This window comes from Pholcus phalangioides, unplaced genomic scaffold (genome assembly GCF_987345545.1).
Source record: "Pholcus phalangioides strain wild (caught in Gottingen) unplaced genomic scaffold, Ppha-v1.0 ptg000031l_1, whole genome shotgun sequence".
Lineage (NCBI taxonomy): Eukaryota > Metazoa > Arthropoda > Arachnida > Araneae > Pholcidae > Pholcus > Pholcus phalangioides.
In genome coordinates this window covers 5,414,380-5,435,431 of record NW_028301621.1, presented here as the reverse complement: position 1 = coordinate 5,435,431, position 21,052 = coordinate 5,414,380, and the positions used below count along the sequence as shown (strand labels likewise).

The 21,052-nt window shown below is 33.2% G+C and overlaps 1 protein-coding gene across 1 annotated transcript in view; it reads left to right on the top strand.

Moving 5' to 3' along the window:
* The window catches only part of Set1 (SET domain containing 1), an 86,345-nt gene that overhangs the window by 46,074 nt on the left and 19,219 nt on the right, over positions 1-21,052 (top strand). Inside the window, exons 7-11 of the mRNA XM_089253032.1 lie at positions 3,153-3,222; positions 5,645-5,776; positions 10,565-10,781; positions 12,891-13,897; positions 20,314-20,471. Coding sequence (XP_089109158.1) covers positions 3,153-3,222; positions 5,645-5,776; positions 10,565-10,781; positions 12,891-13,897; positions 20,314-20,471 — 1,584 coding nt within the window. The remainder of the gene's footprint in view (positions 1-3,152; positions 3,223-5,644; positions 5,777-10,564; positions 10,782-12,890; positions 13,898-20,313; positions 20,472-21,052) is intronic.

The following is a 21,052-nucleotide window of genomic DNA, read 5'->3' as shown; positions in this document are numbered from 1 at the left end:
ACCAAAATCCTATCAACAAAATTTGTGTAATTGATTTTAATTGAGAAGGGAGTCATGGGCATAATGCCAAATAATACAAATGTAGTAGATTGCAATTAGTCCGCCAAAACAGAAATTGTATTGTTTTAAGGTTATTTGTTGGGATAGGGTTTATGTGGACCATTTAATGGTTTAGTAATTTTTCATTTGCTTAGTTTGAGGGTTCTACAAGTAGAGTATTCATTAAAAACTTCTGCCTTGTTGAAAAAAAATAATAGTGTATTTACTATTTCCTATTCTTGGACATCATTGTCCAAGACCACGGAACATTCATCGTTCAAAATTATGGTGCACATTTTGTGTATAGGTGAAACAACCGTTTGCATAACAAATCAGTTGGGTACATAGACCTATTCTAGGTTATGATTGATTATGTTGTCTAAGGGGGGGTACCCTCTCCTGTCCTATTTTTTCTAATTTTTTGAGTGGGAGCCCTGCTAATGAGAAAAGGTCACAAAAAAGTCACAGAATTTTGCTTCTGGTATTTGGTACACACCCAGATGATCTTTGTTTCAAAACTAATTCAATGAATTTTTTTTGTTGAGAAATAAGAAGTATATAACTCAAATTATTTGTTGGATTGTTCTACAAGTGTTCAAATTATTCTGAAAGGGGAAAAAAACTTGATTTTTCTGTATTTTATTAAGTTTTTCTAAACGAATTTTTTTTATAATATTACATTATTTCCAATTATAGTGTAGAATAGTTTATGCTGCAATAATTTGCATAATTAATTAGAATACAGTGAAATCTCGATATAACAATATTCTGTGGGCCAAAAAAGATTTCATTGTAGAGGGATTATCATTATATGCTGTTGTAGGCTTCTTTTCTTAAATCTTAAGTATTCATTTGTTGCGAAAAACGAAATAATTAGTTGATTATTGAAATTCATTTAGATGCATTGCCCTGTAAAGAAGTTTACCGTTTTGCACTTTTGTGTCTTACAGAGAGAGTGGCGATACTAACAACTTTATCAATATCTTCAGTGATCATGTGGTGCAAAACATCCATGTTATTAGACCCTCTTAGAAGAATGAAAACAAGTGACAAAGTTAAAATTAAATTCAAAATTTTAGAGCAAAACAGAAAATATTGTTCTAGTAGTTTCTCTTTAAAAAATATCATTATAGAGAGATTTAATCATAGTAGAGGATATCATTGCATTGAAAGGTGTTTAACATTAGACTACAGGCGGCCTTCGACTTTCACACTTAATTGGTTCCTGAAATGTGTGTGAATGTTGAGTGTTCAAAAGTAAAGGGATGTAAAAACCATCAAAAATTGTACATTTATTTTCAAATATTTATTGCACAAATATACATAATTAAGTTCATTTCATTCATCACTTTTGGAAACAGTCTTTGAAGATATATTTCCATAATTTTGAGCATATTCCTTAATTTTCTTCTTGTTTTTCAAAATTGAACATATCATAGTCGTACGAATGGCCGATTGAAGCAAAAGATTCACTGTTTTCAGAACATCAAATTATTTCCATCTTTGTCTCGATCGTATGAAGTTTATTAGTCCTTAATTTCTTTTTGTTTGTATCTTCAGTTTTTCGTTTCTCACTCATGTTTATAAATTTATATGGGCGAAATATTTAAACATTATTGGCAAAACACACAATGCATCAACATATGCTCTAATGCAAGACTAAACATTCGGTACCGCTACTGCGGTTCTCAGAACTCTGTCACAACCATTCTGAGAAGACCACTACTGTAGGAAGCAATGTTTGAGTGAGTGTGAGCTACCGTGCTCTGTGCAAGTGACTACATGGAAGCGAACAATTTTTGCATTATCGACAAAAATCTTTAAGAGATTGAATTTTTTAAATGTGTGAAATAGCAAATTGTGCAAAAGTCGAGGCCTGCTTCTATAGGTAATTCCAAACAAAATTTGGGGAAATATCATTGTAGAGCGATTTATTTATTATATTGAGTATCATTGTAGCGAGGTTTCACTGTATTCTAGTCTCTAATAGTTTAATTTTAATAATTTATTAACCACACCTATTATGTATTAAATAGTATTTTAGACTTCAAGCACTTTTAGCAATTGCGTGATACATACACTCTCGCACTTGCTCAGGCAAATTGATCGGTTTTGGAGTCAAACCATTCAGTGAGAAGAGAACAAATTATTTTTAAAAATTAATATATTAGTTATTCAATTTTTTTTTTAATTATTAATTAAACTCAAATTCTTGATATACTAGTAAACTAAAAATATTAATCACTTTCTGATAACAATACTTTTCCTGCTGTTAAATGCCTCCAAATTTACTCAATTACTTATATGTTTACGATAACTGAATTCCTTGCTTGGGCTACTCTGATTCCTACTTTCCTGGGATTGAAAAAAAAACCCGGAAAATTTTAATCCCTATTCCTAAGGAAATACTCCCTAAATTTTCACACCTTTTCCTGCATAACTCCAGTGGGACAAGAGGAATGAATTTTTATGTGCTTTCATCACACTCTCACTCTGCCATTTGCATAACATAGTTGCTACATGATTTACAGTGCACTTGAGATGCAAAAAACCAGGCATCAGCTACTTTCAGTTCCAATTGGAACGATATAACAGATGCCTTTCATTAAATACTGAAGCAACACGTCTTAAAGATGCCGTTTTTTTTTGTTTTTTTTTAAACTAAGTGATGTAGCCTACACTCAACTGAGAATCTATAATCATATTTTTGTTTTTAACTTGCTTGAAGTGCTTGTGCTGATCTGCATATTCCTACCTGGGTGTGTACAATAACAACAAATATAGTGGATTCCGCTTTTAATGTACCCGCTTCACTAACATTCACTCGCTTAGTATGACTTACTTTTGTGGCACATCTATTATTGATACTCATCAAGATTTCTCTTTCAAAGCTTTTTCATGGTTTTTTGAAAACCACACCCACTGTTAGAAACGTTAAAATGTTATAAGCAGGATCCACTGTACCATTGTCTTCGTCTTTGTCGGTATATGTCCTTCTGTCTATCTTATTATCTTATATGTATCTTATGTAATATATCAACTGATAATCACACAGCTTAATTATATGCTACCTTGTTTCATTTACTAAATCATTCTTATTTTATTTATTGAAGAGAAAAATCAAGGTTCCTTCACCACCACCTCTTGATGATGATGAAGATAGTAAAATTGCTGCTGACTCGGGTAAATTGAAAACCATATGTATAATCAAATTGACCAAATTAATTAAATTATTGCATTAAGTTTTCTAAGAAAGGTTCATGAAAGTAGTTCATTCACTCTTTATGTATATTTTTTCCGTGGAATATTTATTTTCTTCAGATTCAGTTGTAAAATTGATTTTTGGTTCACAGCAGGTCAACACACATGTACTAAAACATTTTTGCACAGAATTTTGTGTTCTCAAAATGATTCAGACGAGTGAGGAAACAGTTGGAATTCCAAATTATCACTGCTGATTTCACTTTATGAACTTGTTAACATCTTTCCACTAATCAGAAAGTGTCATAAGAGCATGATTTGTTTAGCCATTCCTAAACGACTTACACTTTAAAGTTCCGGTCAAATAAGCCCTGGCAGTGAAAGAGAACCATGACAAATCAATCACCAAAAGTGGCAAAAGTCAGATGAAATCACATGTCCGGCATGTATATTTAGAAAAGTAAAAAACCCAAGTAAGTAGGGAGTAAAAAATATTTTTTTTATATGTCCATGTTTATGAGGAATATGTATGATGATAAATAGCAGTTAGCCGTCGTTAATTTTATTCTTAGAGAGAAAGAAAAACTGACAAAAATATTGTTGCATAATCTTCCTAATTTTGCAACTCTTTATAGATGCATATTTTTTGTATCTTCTACATTAGTCCTTTGACAACCACTACTTACAAATCACTCAGAATAATAAGATTCACTTTATAGGCTGTACTTTTAATCATATCTGCTTTTCACTGTATTCAAATAAAAAAATTTCACAGTTATAATTACCTATGAGTTTTGTTTTATTTAAACCATAATTGTGTTTAAAGAACAGTCTTTACTACCTTGAATTGCTTTGCTTTTCTATTTTTTATACCTAAAGTTAAGGTATAATCACTTGCTGGTGGGTAACTCCTCTAACTTGCTATCTAGCTTTTTTTACCTGTACAGATCTATTGTTTCTCTGGACACAGTATTTTGGGATCTTAGCAGAGTGACAAATGAACAGGCTATCATATACAACATAATTGAATTTCTTCCAAGCTGCAAAAGCTCTGTGTGAACGCATTTTCAGCCATGCACAGATTGGAAGAAATGCTGCTGGTGGGTGTTTGTGTTCTGTGTTCCCACATGTAAAACACTTTTATGATTGGATGAGGCTGAAAATTTTGAGCCTCATCCAATCATAAAAGTGTTTTACATGTGGGAACACAGAACACAAACACCCACCAGCAGCATTTCTTCCAATCTGTGCATGGCTGAAAATGCGTTCACACAGAGCTTTTGCAGCTTGGAAGAAATTCAAATATGTTGTATATGATAGCCTGTTCATTTGTCACTCTGCTATCAGAAGGTTTATAAGTCAGATTCACTGTAGCAGGGAAATACAGTGCAGAAAGAAAAGAAAATAATGGAAATTTTTTACATTTAACTCTTTTATTCTAAAATTATTGCAGTAAAATCCTTTTAGTTTCACAAAATAACATGAAAATGAACAATGAGAATTTTATTCATATGAATAGCGAAAAAAAATAAGGCATCGTTAAATGTGAACAGAATGACGGCTGACTGATTTACTGATTTTTCTTTTTCCCTGAGAGCTTGTATTTTTGTTAATGACTGCAGTGCTACAGTACTTTTTTTTCCAAAAATATATGCATATATACACATAGGGACAAAATTATATATGCATTATATAATGAGACGGTTCAGAGGACGACTTGCCCTGCCATGACTAGTCACAATAGGCTCGCTGTTTTGACTATCGCTGTTGCAATGTGTGCTGGTTTCACTCGTGCAATGTTCACACTTACGTTGCATCTGATGGTGATATCGTATTGTGTCTTGCGACCACTTCATAGGGCTATCTAATGGACTCTGCTGAGAATCCAATTGTTTGAACCATAGATGTGGTTGTTTGGCCAAAAATGGAAGGCTTTAACAGCGATCCAAAATATTTCCATTGGTTGCTCAGTTGAATCGCACATTGTTAGTTGCTGAGGTCACCAATTTTCATTTCACAAAATGACATGAAAATGAATAAGAATTTTATTCATACAACTAAAATTCTAAATTCTTAAATTATTTATTAAATAGCAAAAGAAGATAAAACATCGTTGAGTTCGGACAGAATTACAAATGACTGATTTTTCTTTTTTCTGAGAAGTGTTAGTTTTCGTTAACGACTGCAGCGCCACACATGGGCAGAGATACGCCAAAGGGGAGTCGACTGATGTAATGTATATGTGTATTGTATATATATGAATTGACATCATTATCATCATAGTGCCACCCCCAGACTTTCAAGTCTATCTCTGCCTATGGCGCCACATTCTTTTCTATCTCCTTAGCATTAGAATAACACATTTTTGTGAATCAAATGAATATATTTCTATTTTTAATTTTAGATGCAGAGAAAGAAGAGGGTTCTGATTCAAGTAGCAGTGAAAATTCATTTGCGGTAGAGCAGAAACATTTGCCTTCAACTGAAGAGGAATATGAGGAGCAAAGCACACAAAGTGAAAGTGACAATGAAACAGGTAATCATTGTCCATTTAATAATAGTGTTCATAATTTTCTTTCACAGTTATTAACATTTTTAATGAAGATGATAATTGTATTTTTTAATGACTCATGGTTTCAAAAGGTTATGATGCTTTAACAAATTTTTTTTACAAAAACAATTTCATAATTCTATACCACACCAAGTTAGAACTTCTAAGTTCGTAGATTTGTTAAAACACAAATCATATTCACGCAATGGCCAAGTGTGACAAACCCATCAGGTGCTTTATTACTTTATATTTGTCTTTAATTGTAATTTATTATCACAACATGGGAAAACATATAATTATCATTTTTTTATTTTATCAATTCGTATCAACATCTTAAGGTTTTTTTTTTGGGAGGGTGAGTGAGCATTTTGAAGCTGTTATAGGTGATAAACTAATAACTAAACTGATATGTGTTTAAATATTAAGTAAAAGTTATGTAATGATAACTGAGGGTTCATACATCCTTTCAAACTTTTTAGAAAGTCCTAACTTTTCATTTCCCTCTGGAAGGGCCCTTATAACTCCTTACTTTTTGCAGCCATTCCTGAAAAAGTCCTTATTTTTCTCTGAAGGGGTGATCTTTCTTAGACTAGGCATTCCCCATGGTGATAAGTAGCATTGCCTAGAAAAATAAGAGGAAGCTTCCCCCGAAAACAAAGAGGGAGAAAAGAGAAAAACTTTCCTTTGTAATAAGAAATATGAAAGCAGAGGATGGGATTGGAACATCCAATGATTGTGCATACCTGCCAACCATTACAATTTTGTCGTACTTAGTACGATTTTTGCAAATTAATACTATTATACGCTTTTGCTTCTAAAAATATGATTTTTTTTCCGAATCACTAATATTGATGTTTTCCTGCGCCGCAAACTGGTCAGTGTCAGAAATTGATGGTCCATTGAACGATATCACTCCATGGAACCAGTAGCTGAAAATGCCGCCATACCCAGTGGTGAGGAAAAACACCATTGGGAGTTTTTCACTGGTGCGCCGAAACAATGTCTCGAGCGACATATGTTACGCAGTATACTGAGTGGTGCCTTAATCCTTTAGCATCCGTGTGATGGATCAATATTTTTCTGAAATTTGCATGCCATCCTAACCCTTTATGCTTTCATGAATTATACTGCATTCTATTTATTTTTTAATCCGGCTGAATTTTCTAAATGAACTTGTGTCAAAAATTGAGTTCATAATTCACACATTTTTAATAGATTTACAATAATGGACAATTATTTTCCAATATTTGAGTATCATTAATTTTTTCATTCTGAAATTTATAAAATTACTTTTTGGATTACCTTGGATTTTCGTAAATTTTTGACAAAAAATTATATTGCTCTTGATGTAGTTCTATTAATATTGATCATTCAGGTGAGAATAATGTCTAATTTTGAGTTATGAATATCAGTTTATTTTCAATCCTTTAGCAACCATTTAATTTTGGAATTAGAATTTTTGTTTTCACGTAATCGGGGGCTGTGTCCCAGTGAGCAAAATCATATTTCATTTTAGGTAAAACAGTATGGTAGAACAAAAGATAGACACAAGCAAACAATTTTTTCATTTTATTTTTTAAAATTAAACTATACATTCTTTTCTCATGCAGCAATTACTTTTCTAATTGTAATTATATAACTTCCTAATCCATTTTTAGTATGGTGTTCCCCCCCCCCCCCAACCCACCTCTTTTTGTTGTTAATTTGAAAACAGACCGTGTTAAGTTTTTATGAATAGAGTAGGATTTTTTTTCTTCAGAGGTTGTCAAGTCTGGTTGTGTGTGTGGGAGGGTCATTAACAATCCAATCATTTTGGGGGGGGGGGGTGAATCTCATTGTTTTTTTTGTTATATAATATTGTAAAATTTGTAACAATGGAAGCCCAAGATAAATCCAGTCAGGTAAGCTCTGGAATTTATTTGTTGTGAAATTAATACAAGTGAAAAATTTTTGTGACCCTCACGGGGACAGGGGGGAGTTGATATGGCTCCAGGTCGGGGTCCCCAATAGGGAAGTTGATAGGTTTCATTTCGGGGCCCTGGATGAATCTCATTGTTTCCGTAGCTTTACCAGTAAAAGTTTTCTATAAATCCATGTATTGGGCCCATAAAAAAATGTGCATATTGGCTTCCCGCTCCTTGGTTGGGGCCCTTGGATTTTCGTCATTGGTAAAATGAATATGAATTAAAATTTTTTGTGGTCCTCATGGGGTGGAGGTATAACAGAGCTCCAGGCTGGGTACCCTCATGAGGGAAGTTGACTCATTTTGGAAGGGTGCTTGATGAATCTCATTGGTTTTCTTTTTGTTGCTTTAAGATTGTAAAATTCCCCAGTAAGCTGGTGCTTTCGCATGCTCCTTTTCATACGTGCACGGTATGCAAGAGGGCCTGGGTTCGAGTCCCGGCGGAGATAAGATGACTTTTCTTTCCGAGTTCACCTCAGCATAATATCCAGAAAATAAATGTTTCTTTGATATCTTGGGCTGAGAAAAAAGCCATCCATCTCTCTGAAGAATTGTTGTTCATACAAAAAGTAATGGTCAAAACAGTTTAGACTGCATCATATCATTTTTCTAAAACTAGTGTTAACAGAGATAGGAATGAAAATTTTTTTAAAGACATTGTTCGTTTTATAAGGCATATTTACAGTTTTTTAAGGGCGTAAATGCATTTTTTATAGAGCATTTTTTAGAAGTTTTTAGGGCATATAAATACTAGCCCTAGTTATCATTATCAGCCTGCAGCTTATGTAGGGGGTCACAAGGTAGTACGCAAACCTTTCCCCACTTATTTCTGCGACTTTTACCAACTTATTTGACAAACACAGATGAAGAAGAGCATACTGTATTCTGTTCATACTTTTTCATCAGGCTATAGTTACCTTTGTAATCTATTTATGTGTTGTTCTGTATTCGTAGTGGGCTTCCTGTGAAAAAACTACATTAGAATCATCCCAGATTGTCTGTATATTTGGGAAATACTTTGATATCTTCCTAAAGATGTGAGGTTGGCTGAATCTGGTCACATGTTGTAGAGAAGAAGTAGCAGCTTCACTTCTCTGCCTTAGTTTTTTCAATTGACTAGATTCATAGTTTGTTGGCAGGAAGACTTTCCAAAGGGTCTATGTTTTCACGATATCTTAAAGTGTCATAATTTACACTTTTAAACAGTTCTATCCTGGCTTCTTATCATTGCTTAATTTAAAATAAGACTTGAAAGCAAGCATTAATATTTTAGAACAGTTTAGTGAGTTATCAAAAATGAATGAGCAGAATGCAGCAGCATGTTGAAATATTTTGTAACCAGTATTGCTTAAAAAAACACATCTACCATGTGTGTGTTTAAAACAGTATGCATGTCATTTTCCTTTCATCAAGTTTTTTTTTTTTCAGATTCACTTATGAATTGTTATGTGCACAGTTAATTAGCGCTGTCTTAAATGCATCATGGGCCCATAAGGTGAAGTGATTCTTCTAAGTCCCCCATCTTGCTAAAAATGCCTTTTTATTAATTTGCATGTTTATTCTCAGAGCTTATCAGCAAATCTCATTTTCATGAGGCCCCTTACAGGCAAAAGATATAAATAGATAAAATATTAGTATAGATTCATTAGTACATGTTCATTTTGCATGGGAAAATTTGCCATATCTTAAATATTTTGGGGGCTCAATCATTTTATTATCCCCTCTCCACACAAGGGACTATATTTTCAAAGTATCATCTTCTAGCAACATAATAGCACAATACAGGGTACTCAATACAGGGGGTTCCTTACAACAAAGATGGTTTTCCAGCATGCTCTAATTTGAAAAAATTGGGACAGTGTGGTCAAGTTTTGATATGAATGTGTTCTTTGTGCCTTGAGCTGTGTGGTATATACTGACTTGATGAAATGGGTACCATTAGATTTATTTTTGAAGTGTATAACAGACAATACCATTGTCATCCATTTGCAATGTTAACTTCTTGTGATATAGCCTAAAAATTTTTGTTATGAATGCAGGACTACGGGTTTGGTGCCCAGTCCAGAAGAGGCATTAACATCTGTAGGTATCATTATGTTTGTCTTTGAAATGCCCAACAGACAACATTGTCATCTATATTCATTGTGAACCTTCTGAGATATAGCTAAAAAAAATTCATTAAGAATTCAGGCCATGCACCTAGTGTCCATACCAGGAAAGGTTCAAAACTAGGATGGTGTCATTTGATTTGTCTCAAGGAATATCTATCAGACAACACCATTGGCTTTTATGTGCATTGCAAACCTCTTGAGGTATAGCGTAAAAATATTCCATTACAAAAGTGGGCTGCAAGCCCCAGTATAATTTATATGGAATTGGTGATAAATGTAATTGGTAGATTGATATTATAATTTTTATTATGTGCTTCCAATTTCCCTGGTGTTATTTATTGAAACTAAATTTTCATTTCGTCATTTATACTTTGAGTAACAGTTGATAGAGGCAAATGCTAGGTTTTTACTGCTCATATTAACAAAGTTTGCTGCATATTATTTTTTTGTCCTCAAAAACAATAACATAAGTTGTATACCTTTGACAACAGGTGTCAAAATGTGTCGGGTGTTGTTTATTTTGTATTTGGCTTTAATAATTTTGTGTATATACAGTAAAACTTCTTTTTTGTGGACTGGTGGGACAAGAAAAAATCATTTGTAAAAGAGGGGATGACCCAATCAGGGGTGGTAATAGTTAAAGAGGGACTTTACTGTATTCAAATATTGATTGTATTTAACTATATTTTTTACACCCAGACAATGAAGAGTCATCTGATGAGAGTTCCGAAGCTAGTAGTCATATATCAGCTGAATCAGACTATGCATCTGATGAAAGTGAAGTTGAATCAGATATAGAAACAGCCGATGAAACTCCATCTGAAACGAAAGAAAAAGATTCAGTTTTACCACTGACAGATATCAATGAAGAACCAGAAAATGATTCTTGTCTAAAGGAAAAAAGTGAAAAAGACAGGTCATTACTTATTATATTTGAATTTATTTCCATGTAATCATTAGTTAATGATAATTATATTTATGATACATAATTATATTGTAATAATGATAATTATATGATCATATATTGAGAAATAATATTAGCTTTTAATTTGATCTGCCCTAATTTAACATCTTTATCCATTTTCTATGATCAAAATAGACATTTTTGATAAAAATGAAGTTTAATAAAATGAATTATCGATAGAAATTTGATTGATATGTATGAAACTAAAAAGTTAATAATGATGAACAAATACAAATTTTAATTACAGAAGAAAAAACAAATTATCCTGTGATGTTTCTCGAGGCGATTATGAATTACTTATTATCTCCTTTATTAAATAATAATAACTTTATTTGGTGAAATGACAAAATGTGTATCTGTTGTTTATTAGTTACAGTAATAAGGTTTTTAAAGAAAAATATCTATATATATATATATATAATTGATTTTCTGTCTGTCTGTGTGTATGTATGTTCTCTATACAAATCTACAATTTTAGATGGATCGTCGCCAAATTTTGCATATATACCAAATGGGACCCGACTTAAACGATAGGCTACTTTAAATTTTTGTCAGAGCAGGGTAAGTGCCCCAAATGGGCAAAAAACTGTAGGGCAACAATTGATTTCGGGCCTCAACAATCACTTTCCAAACGTTTACTTTGGTTACCGTGGTTCCCTAGCAATGCGCTTCAGACGTGTATATGCCTTTACAATGGTTTGCCAATACTTTCAATACTACACAATACTACTATTCAATACAATTACATTTCAATACTCTCAGTAATGAGGCTTTTTGAATAGACGCCATAATCATCATCCCCATCGCTTTGAGGGTCAGGAAAAGGGTGAGACTCATAGAAATCACTGTTAAAATTGCAGATTTTACTGTAGAAATGCTGAAATTTGGTGGGGTTTTCCCCCACATCAATAATTTTAAAAATTGTATAGAATTCCCGATTTCTGAAATATTGTGTTTGCTTAGAGATATACGAAGCCCAGGAGATTGAATATGAAGTAATTAGCCGGACCTAATTTTGAGTTGAATATCCAATGCAATAACATTGATTTCAACTTTTTATTTATCTCTTCTCAAGCATGAAAAATTAATGTCTCCGTATTATCTTTTGATATTCAACTGCATCAATTCATACAGTTTAGGTTGTTTTAAAATTAATTATGGGCCAATAAAAAGTACATCAAAAAAATTCCACGGCTTTAATTAAGCATTTTTGAAAGCTGAAACAGGCAGAAATAGATAACTTAAAGTTTGGGGGGGGGGGGGGAATAGAAATACATAGCACTCAGGAATACATTAAAAAAGGAAAGAAAAGTATATATTCATTTCTATGTTTCTTTAAATCTAGATTTGTTTATTTCATGAGTTGCACAGGAAGTCGCCATATTGGTTAACTTGGACACGGTTTGCATGTCCCTCAAAGAAAGAGGGAGATATCATGTGTTTGTAACAGCCTCATTGAAGAAAACCCGGGCAGCGCCGGGTATTATAGCTAGTAATTCATATTATTAAATGAAAAACAATTATGTATTTATTGGGGGTTGTTCAGTCATTATAATTATTTTTTCCATTTTAATTTCAGTAGTTTTTCCCCCTTCATCGACTTTGTTGAATGAAGCTTTTCAACTAGAATGAACTACCTTTTCCACATTTCTAGTTTAACCCTTTAACTGCTCAATCATCTATGAATGATCAGCAAAATATTGTAAGAATTGAATTTCCAATAAAATAAATGATGTGACTTCTTAAAAAATTATATACTCAATTTTCTGAGATGATGATCCCTCAATAAATATATTTTTAAATAGTTTTCCCTTAATTATATATATAAAAAAGTAATGAGACTCAAAAACAAAAAATTTTATGCTCAGTCAAAGGGTTAATTTGATTCTACAGTTCAACCTCACAAATGAAATAAAAAATTTTGATACATTTTATAGGATGTTCTCTTATTAGATAAGATACATAATATAAATTTTTGTTCTTTGAAATTGATTATATGGGTTTAAATAGTATTTTCTTTCTTTTTTATAATTTCTAAATCTATTGTATTTATTTGTGCAGGGAGCTGATAAATGATTCTATTGACACCACACCAGTTAGTAAGCCATGTTTAGATGAAGAGAGTACTGATGTCAATTTACAATCTGATAAGTCAAGTGAAAATAACAGTGATCAAAAATCATTGCCAGACATTGCTTCAGTTCATCATTTCAAGTCATTCAATGGCGACAACCTAAGTGCCTCTAAAATTGTATCCGAAAGTGTTCCTGTTAATCGATCACAGGAAGAAACATATAATGAAGATTCACGGACTATTGAAGCTTCTCATGCTTTAATGGCATTAGCATCATCCTGTTTGAGTTATAGAAGCAGCTCTGTTGATGAGAAACAATTTATGTATTCATCGTCAGAGAAAGAAATTGCTGAATATAAGCAGAATACAGATTCTATCATCGACAAACAAGTATCTTTTAATGAGCAAGTTTATAGTCCAGAAACTACATTATCTGCAGATGAAATATTGCAGTTTGAAGAAGGTTATATGAGTGATTTGTGTGATACAGAGTCAACGTTTAGTGTAAAGGATGATATGAGTATAACTGATCAGTTGATATCAGAGCATAGCTATTGTTTGCCTCGATTGAATGAGAACAAAGCTTTACTTCCTGCCAAGTTGTTTTCCCATAAAAATGAGACAGACTCTCTTAAAGATGATAGTCCTATTCAGGCAGTAATAGATCATGAATACACTAAGGGCCTCACTACTCCATCTATAAAACCAGTTTTTACAACATTTGAACCAGAGCATAAGACACGAAAACGTAAGCATAAAAAAGTGTCTCATGAGAAAGAAAAATACTTTTTCATTAAAAAAGATATCCCAAAAAGAGAGACAAAGGTATTTCCGAAACGGACATTAATAGAAGAAATGAATATATTGTATGGTTTCTTGAACAGTGGCATTGACAGTGAAGATGTGGAATATGCCCAGCGAAGTTACGATGCTCTTTTGCAAGATGATACACAGGGATACTGGCTTAATGACACACATTGGGTCGATCATCCTCATATCCTTTCTTTTTTTAGTAAAATTAGTAGAATAAAAAATCAATTCCAATCATTGTAGGTCAAAATTGTGCCAAGCAAAAATACTTCGGGGTTTTTTAAATTAAAAATAGACTTAATTCAATAAATTTTGAATTCAATATTACTTAAGCATTCATGGCATTTTTGAATTAACGTAATTTGAAATAACGTAATAATAAAAAATCATTGTTTTCAAATGATTTTTGTATATGATTTTTCTTTATTTGTTCATAATACAAGTCTTCAATATTTCTTCCCTTTTTCTTAAAATGCTGCATTTTCATGTTTTTGTTTTTATTATCTGCTGTCTTTTATTGAATTTTACTAAAAACTAGAGCTCTAAATTTTTCACATTAAATGTTTCTTTGCCCACAACTCCTACTTCTCACTCTTTCTTCTTCAGCTACTCTACCCTTTTCTAACTTGATATATTTTTCTTTCATTACTTCTTATTCAACAACTTCCACTGGACTCTTTCCGCTTCCACGATATAGATATTTTCCTCATTCAAAACATTTTTGCATTCTGAAGTTTTTGTCCAAGACAAGCAGGGACTTTCTAGATACTCTTTCTAGGCACTGTATAAAGATAATAAGATGATAATGTATAAAATGCATTTAATTCTTTTTGTAGTAGCAAAAATACCTGGCATTTGCCAGGAAAAATAGTGAATGCAGAAATCATGAACAGTGTTTTAGCATGTTTGCCATCTGGTGGCAGTGTGGTAATATAAGCTTTGGTCTGAGTTAAGTCTGGCCGTTCATCATGTGCAGTCCTGTTCAGCACACACAAGCTCTAAGGAGGGAGGATTCATTGCCTTTGTAGTCAAATGAGAGAACATGGGTTTAATTCCCCGCAAAGGCAGTTGAATTTATTTTTTGCATCAGCCAGCTGTCGAAACATTCACAGTTAAATAATAGTCACCCACTATTGGTCAGTTTAGTCTCTTTTTAGTGAGAAGAAAATGCCTTAGAAAATGTTTTTCATGTTGTTCTGGCATGAATGAGAAGCACTTTAACAATTTTTCGACTAATTTTGACATTTTCAAGGAGCCTATTTTGTTTAAGTTGTGGTCTGTTTGTAAAATTTCTGGAAGATTGGTTAAAACTATTGTAGTATGTTTGTATTGAGAACCTTTCTATTGGGAACTATTAACACTCGCAGCCTGAAAAATAGAACAGATTTTCTTGAATCATTTCTATTCATCCATAACTCCCATTTTCTGGGCATTACAGAATCATGGCTAAATAATACAATCTCTAATTCTGAAATTTTACCACCTGATTACAATTATTTTTCGAATAGACAAACTCTCCGGGGGGGGGGTTGAGCCGAATGGCTTCAACCCAACTGTTCCCCACTTGCCATCTTTTCTGTCTATTTCCCTCCCTCTCCAGACTTCCACCTTTTTGAACAACTGGAAATTATTCTTTAAAAGTTTTCCAATACTCATTGTACTATTATCTCGGGAGACTGGAATCTTCCTGGTATTGACTAGAAAAATATGGAATCCCTGTCTGGCAATCACAGAATTAATAACAAAGTTTTAGATATCTTCCTTAAATTCAACTTGATCCAATCCATTTTAGAGCCCAGAAAAACCACCTTTTACTCCAGCTCTACCTTAGATCTTATCGTTACCTCCAATCAAATTTCAATCCTTTCTACTTCCATCTTTGAGGGTTGCTCCGACCATAAAATCCCAGTCATTAACTTTTCTCTCCTCCACTCTATCCTATCCTACAAACTCGCCCCTAAACGTAATTTCAACAAGGCAAATTATCCACTTATGAAAAATATTCTTTGCTCTCACTTCAGTGATTTCCTATCCATATCCTCTTCTAACAATATCCACACCCTCTGGACCTCTTTTAAATGTATTATAGACAAATGCTTAGCTACAGTTCCAATTAAAAAAGTTTCTTCTAAGTATTTTTTTAATCCGTGGATCACCAGAGACATTATTCATCTAAAGAGGAAAATTTGCCGTATCCCTTTCAAATATAAAACCAACAAATCCAATTCACTCAAATCCTTAATTTCAGCCTCCATTCGAGACCTCAGAAACATCATTTTTGCCCAAAAGACCAGATACCTCTCTCATTCTCTACCCCATTTCTTAAAAACTAATCCAACAAAATTCTGGAGTTACCTTAGACCTGAATCTGTTGGTCCCACTTCCCTCAGAAGTTGATATAAATATATATTTGCCCCCCCCCCCCATATTCATGGTTTCCGTATTCGCAGTTTTTTTTTCCTGTATTGGAAATTTTTTTTTGACAGCACGCAGCAATCGTCATTCACGTGTTTTGTTTACAAAGTTTGAGTTATACTTGTTTAGGATGGCTCATCATTCTAGTGCTACTGATAATGCTTTAAAAAGACAAATAAAAGTGAAAACTTGACAAGAAAAATTGTGTATATTGACTGCTTGGTCAATACCTGCTGTGGTCCACCATTACGGAATCAACGAATCTATGGTGAGATATATCAAGAAAAAGGAATCTCTCTGAAATTCATTCAGCAGTGGTTGTAGCTGCACTCACGGCAGTCAAAACTTTGCAGCTCCTATGAGATCCACGTATTTCTCGTAAAGAAAATGCTTTTTTTTGTGGGTGCAAAACTGGTACAAAAAGGTATTCCAATTGATTGTAATATTATAATAGAAAAGGCATAAAATTTTACTCTTACATAAGGAAAAAGCTGGTGAAACGTCTTTCATTAGAATTTTTTTCAAGTAAAGGTTGTTTAATAGATTTAAAGGAAACTATTCAGATCACACAATGTAAAAATCACTGGCAATCAAGCCTCTGCCAACCAGGAGGCAGCTAGAAAAAATTTCCAAAGATGGTAGAAAATTATTGAAGAGAAGGGTTATGCACCTCAGCAGGTGTTTAACGCTAACGAAACTACACTATTTTGGAAGAAAATGCAGTGAAGAAGTTAAGCAAGATAAGAAAAGCGAGCTCCTGGGTTTTAAGGCAAGTAGAGATAGACTTACTATGTTGTTTTGCGTAAATGCATATGGGTACATGTTAAAGCCCACCATCATTTTCAAATCTGCAAATCCGTGAACATTAAAGGGAAGGATAAGCCAAAGCTCCCAGTATTTTGGGAAAACAATAAAAAGGCTTGGACTATGAAAACACTTTTCCTGGATTAGTTTAAACCAGTTTCCCAATCTTTTTCATCCCATCGCCCTATTCTTCACAAATTTTTTCTCCCATCACCGCCCAATGCAATCTAACCCATAGGATCCTATGCTACACCCGTAGCTTCTATTGCCCCCCTGGAACATTTTATCGCCCCGCAAGGGACATTAATGCCCACATTGGGAATCACTGGTTTAAACAGTGTTTCGTTCCAGAAGTCAGGAGGTACCTTGAGAGTGAATACATGCTATTCAAAGTTCTTTTGATAATGGACCGAGGAGGAATTAATGCAGCTGACTGGTCCTGAAACTGAATAGGTACCAGATAAAAAAAGATTAAGATAAAGAAGTAGAAGGCAAGTTCACCAAAAGTAACATAGCGGAAAGGCTTCCCAAGCTCAAATCAGCAATAGATTATTTTCATGACATAGACCCCTCCATTTTGCTTTTTTCACATGTAGAAAAATTGGTAGAGGAAGCCTTGTCAACATACTCCAACAGAAGAAACGGCAAACAGAAATCACAACATTCTGTCAGAAATATCGGCAACAGTCGCTGCACCCTCTTTTACATTCCCTTCTACCTCTGTGTCAACCTGCTCTTTCTCATGATATTCAATGAACGAGATGTACAGAAAAAACCGGTGATGGTTTCGGTTATTTGCAGATTTCAGTATTCGCTGCCACTCCCGGAACGTAAACCCCACGAATACGGTATTGTACATCTTCTCCTTCAGAGATGGCTGCCGAATTCAATTTAGCGTTCTTCTCGGTTTTCTCAATAGACCCCTCCCCAATACTCTTTTTTTGATTCTATCCACAACTCACCCCCAATATCATTCTCCAAACAGGGTATCCTAAAATTGTTGAAAAAACTGAAACCCTATTCTTTTAGCCCCGATGACATCCCAAATTTATTCTTAAATTCTGTGCTGATGAAGTCGCCGACCATCTTTTAATCCTGTTTAATGTTTGAATACTACTGTAAAATATTTGAACATATTGTAGCAAAAGAAATCTGTATCCACTTGGACTCCATAAACTTTTTTTCCCCCTAACCAATATGGTTTTAGACAATCTCTCCCTACTACCTCTCAATTGGCTCTCTCCATCCACGACCTCTCGGGAGGCATTGATAAAAACTTACCAACTGATATCGTTTTCCTAGATGTCTCTAAAGCCTTTGATAAAGTTCTCCATAATAAACTTCTACTTAAACTCTCATGCCTTGGCCTTAACGTACAATTACTTAATTGGGTGGAAGCTTTCCTAAAACATCGTAAACAGTTTGTCCATTTTAATTATCATAACTCCCCATCTGCCCCCATAAAGTCTGGGACCCCTCAAGGATCGGTCCTCTCCCCGTTACTTTTCTTAATTTACATCAATGACCTTCCAGATTCCCTCAACTGCACCACTACATTATTTGACTGTGTAATTTACCGTATCATTCACCATCAATCTGATCAAGAACTTCTGCAACATAACCTGGCTTCCATTGCGGACTGGTGTTCTTTACAACAAATGCCAATCAATATCTCAAAAAAAGTTCACATGAAAGTTACCCGTAAATTACTCCCTCTTGAATACTCTTACTCCATCAATAATTTAATGTTATCTCAAGTTTCTCAAATCAAATACCTCAGTGTCATAATCTCACCCAACCTACGTTCCAACAAACATGACTACATTTACCAGAAGTGTCTGAACTAACTTTTCTTTTTCTGCTGCAACCTTAAACACTCCACTAAGGATATCCGACTTCTCTGTCACCAAACTTATATCTACCCCGTTCTTTCCTATGCCGCTGAAATCTGGGACCCTCACCTCCAGCAATATAGATAAACTCAAATGAATCCAAAATAAATCCACCCGATTTGCTCACGACTGCTGGTCATCTTTCGTTTCCGTGTCCGAACTTAAAAACAAACTTCATCTTCTCCCTCTCTCTACTCTTCGTTTCATTTTTCGATCAACATTGTTTTATAAAATTTTTCTTGGTCAATTCAACATAGATACCTCTGGTACCTTAGCCAAACCATCCTACATCTCTAGAAGACTCTACCATTATCTTAAATTAAAACTTATTTTTGCTTCCACTGACTGCTTTAAATACAGCTTCTCTCCTCATACCATTGGTGAATGGAACAAACTCCCAAGCTCTATTGTTGAATCTCCCACTATCACTAGTTTTTTGTCTAATATCAAACAATATCTTTGTCATTTTCAATCGCATCCTCTTGTATAGGCCCCAGGGCCAACAATATTGTATAAATAAATAACACACATAGTAGCCTATTATAATCAGAATTAAGATGTATAGTACATTATTTTTTGCATTTGTCCATTGAAGTAAACAAATTATTTAATAGCAGTTTCATAAGAATAAAATTTGATAAAAGGATATATCCTTATTTTTATGCAACTTTATTGTTTTAGTATATTAAATAGATAATATTACCATATTTTGATATTCCCTATCTGTCATACTTTGTCAGGTTTTTTATCAATAATTTAGTTTAAAAAAATTATTTCATGATGCAGTTTGTGATGATACAACTAGGGATGGGACGAATATTTGGTATTCGACTGTTTTGCAGAATATTTTTTTTTACCAAATAAGGCTTAGGTATTCGGCCAAATATCAATGCAAATGTATTTACATCAAGCTAATGTTAAAAAATTATATTGATTGGAATTTTTCCCATAAATTAAAAATTTACTGATTATATTTTGTGTAATGTACATGAAAAAGTTTGTGTCAGGGTGAGAGAAAGAAAATCTAGAGAGGAAAAATAAGAAAATGTCCTAAATTTTATGATGCATTACTAGTTAAGAGTAAATGATGGTTAAAATTTTCTTAACTGTATGTAAAATTGGTAACAAGTGTTGAAAAAAAATTGATTCTGTAAGTAATATTGAAATACAATATACATATATTATCGTTAAATTTTATTGTCAGTACCATGGCAATAGAAATCCTTCAATTACCAGTTTTTTTAAATATTTATTTAAATAATTAATTGCATAATAAAATTCTATATCAATCATTTAAAATTACCCCAATATTTATTTTCAATTAAAAACATCAATTTTATTTGTGATTGTGATGAATTTTAAGAAAATTAATATTTGGTATTATTTAGGTTCTACTAATGTTTTAGCCGAATATTTGGTATTCAGCCAAATCACTATTCATCCCATCCCTAGATACAACACATCAAAGTTATTAGCTTAACTATAATACCTAGTCTACCATCACCATCAAAGAAAAAGAAAAAAGAGGAAAGTTCAAGAACACATTTATCTGGTTGTGCTAGATGTGAAGGTTATTATAAAATTGATGTAAAGGAGAAAGTTGTATATAATCATGGAGCAATGTCAAGTGTAGATTTGTATACAGAGGTAATAATTGTTTATTTTTTTTTTTTTTTATATTTAACTCCTTTCCCCCCCCCCTCCCCCTCCAAATTGGTAGAAACTTTCTCTCTAACATTGAGCCATCAGCTATGATCAATCTGATTTTTGTGTTTCTATCTGATTTTGTGTTTTTCTGGAACTGCATGCAATCTTTTATTTTATTTGCAAACCATTTTTAAAAAATTTATCATTTCACATAGTTTTCAATATTTTATTAGACCATGTAGTTTTATTTGAAACTAAGAATCAGAAACCAAAAATTGAATAATTTTTTAATGTTTTTGTTTCTTTAAACAATTATTCAACATATTTTTCATTTTTGGATATTTCCTACATTTTCATTGATTGCATTTGATGAGATATACTATCATGTCTATTTCTGTTAATTTTATGTAATGCATTTTTCGTATTGAGTACAGTGCCCTGATGTGGTGACGTGGGCTATTTGATAGTTGCTATTTGGCCTTCTTACTGTATGCACATTTGTATCTTTGTGATAATCCCGTTTTATTTCATTTTGTGTATGTTTCTATTACACTACATGTGTCTATGGATTTATTCCCTGG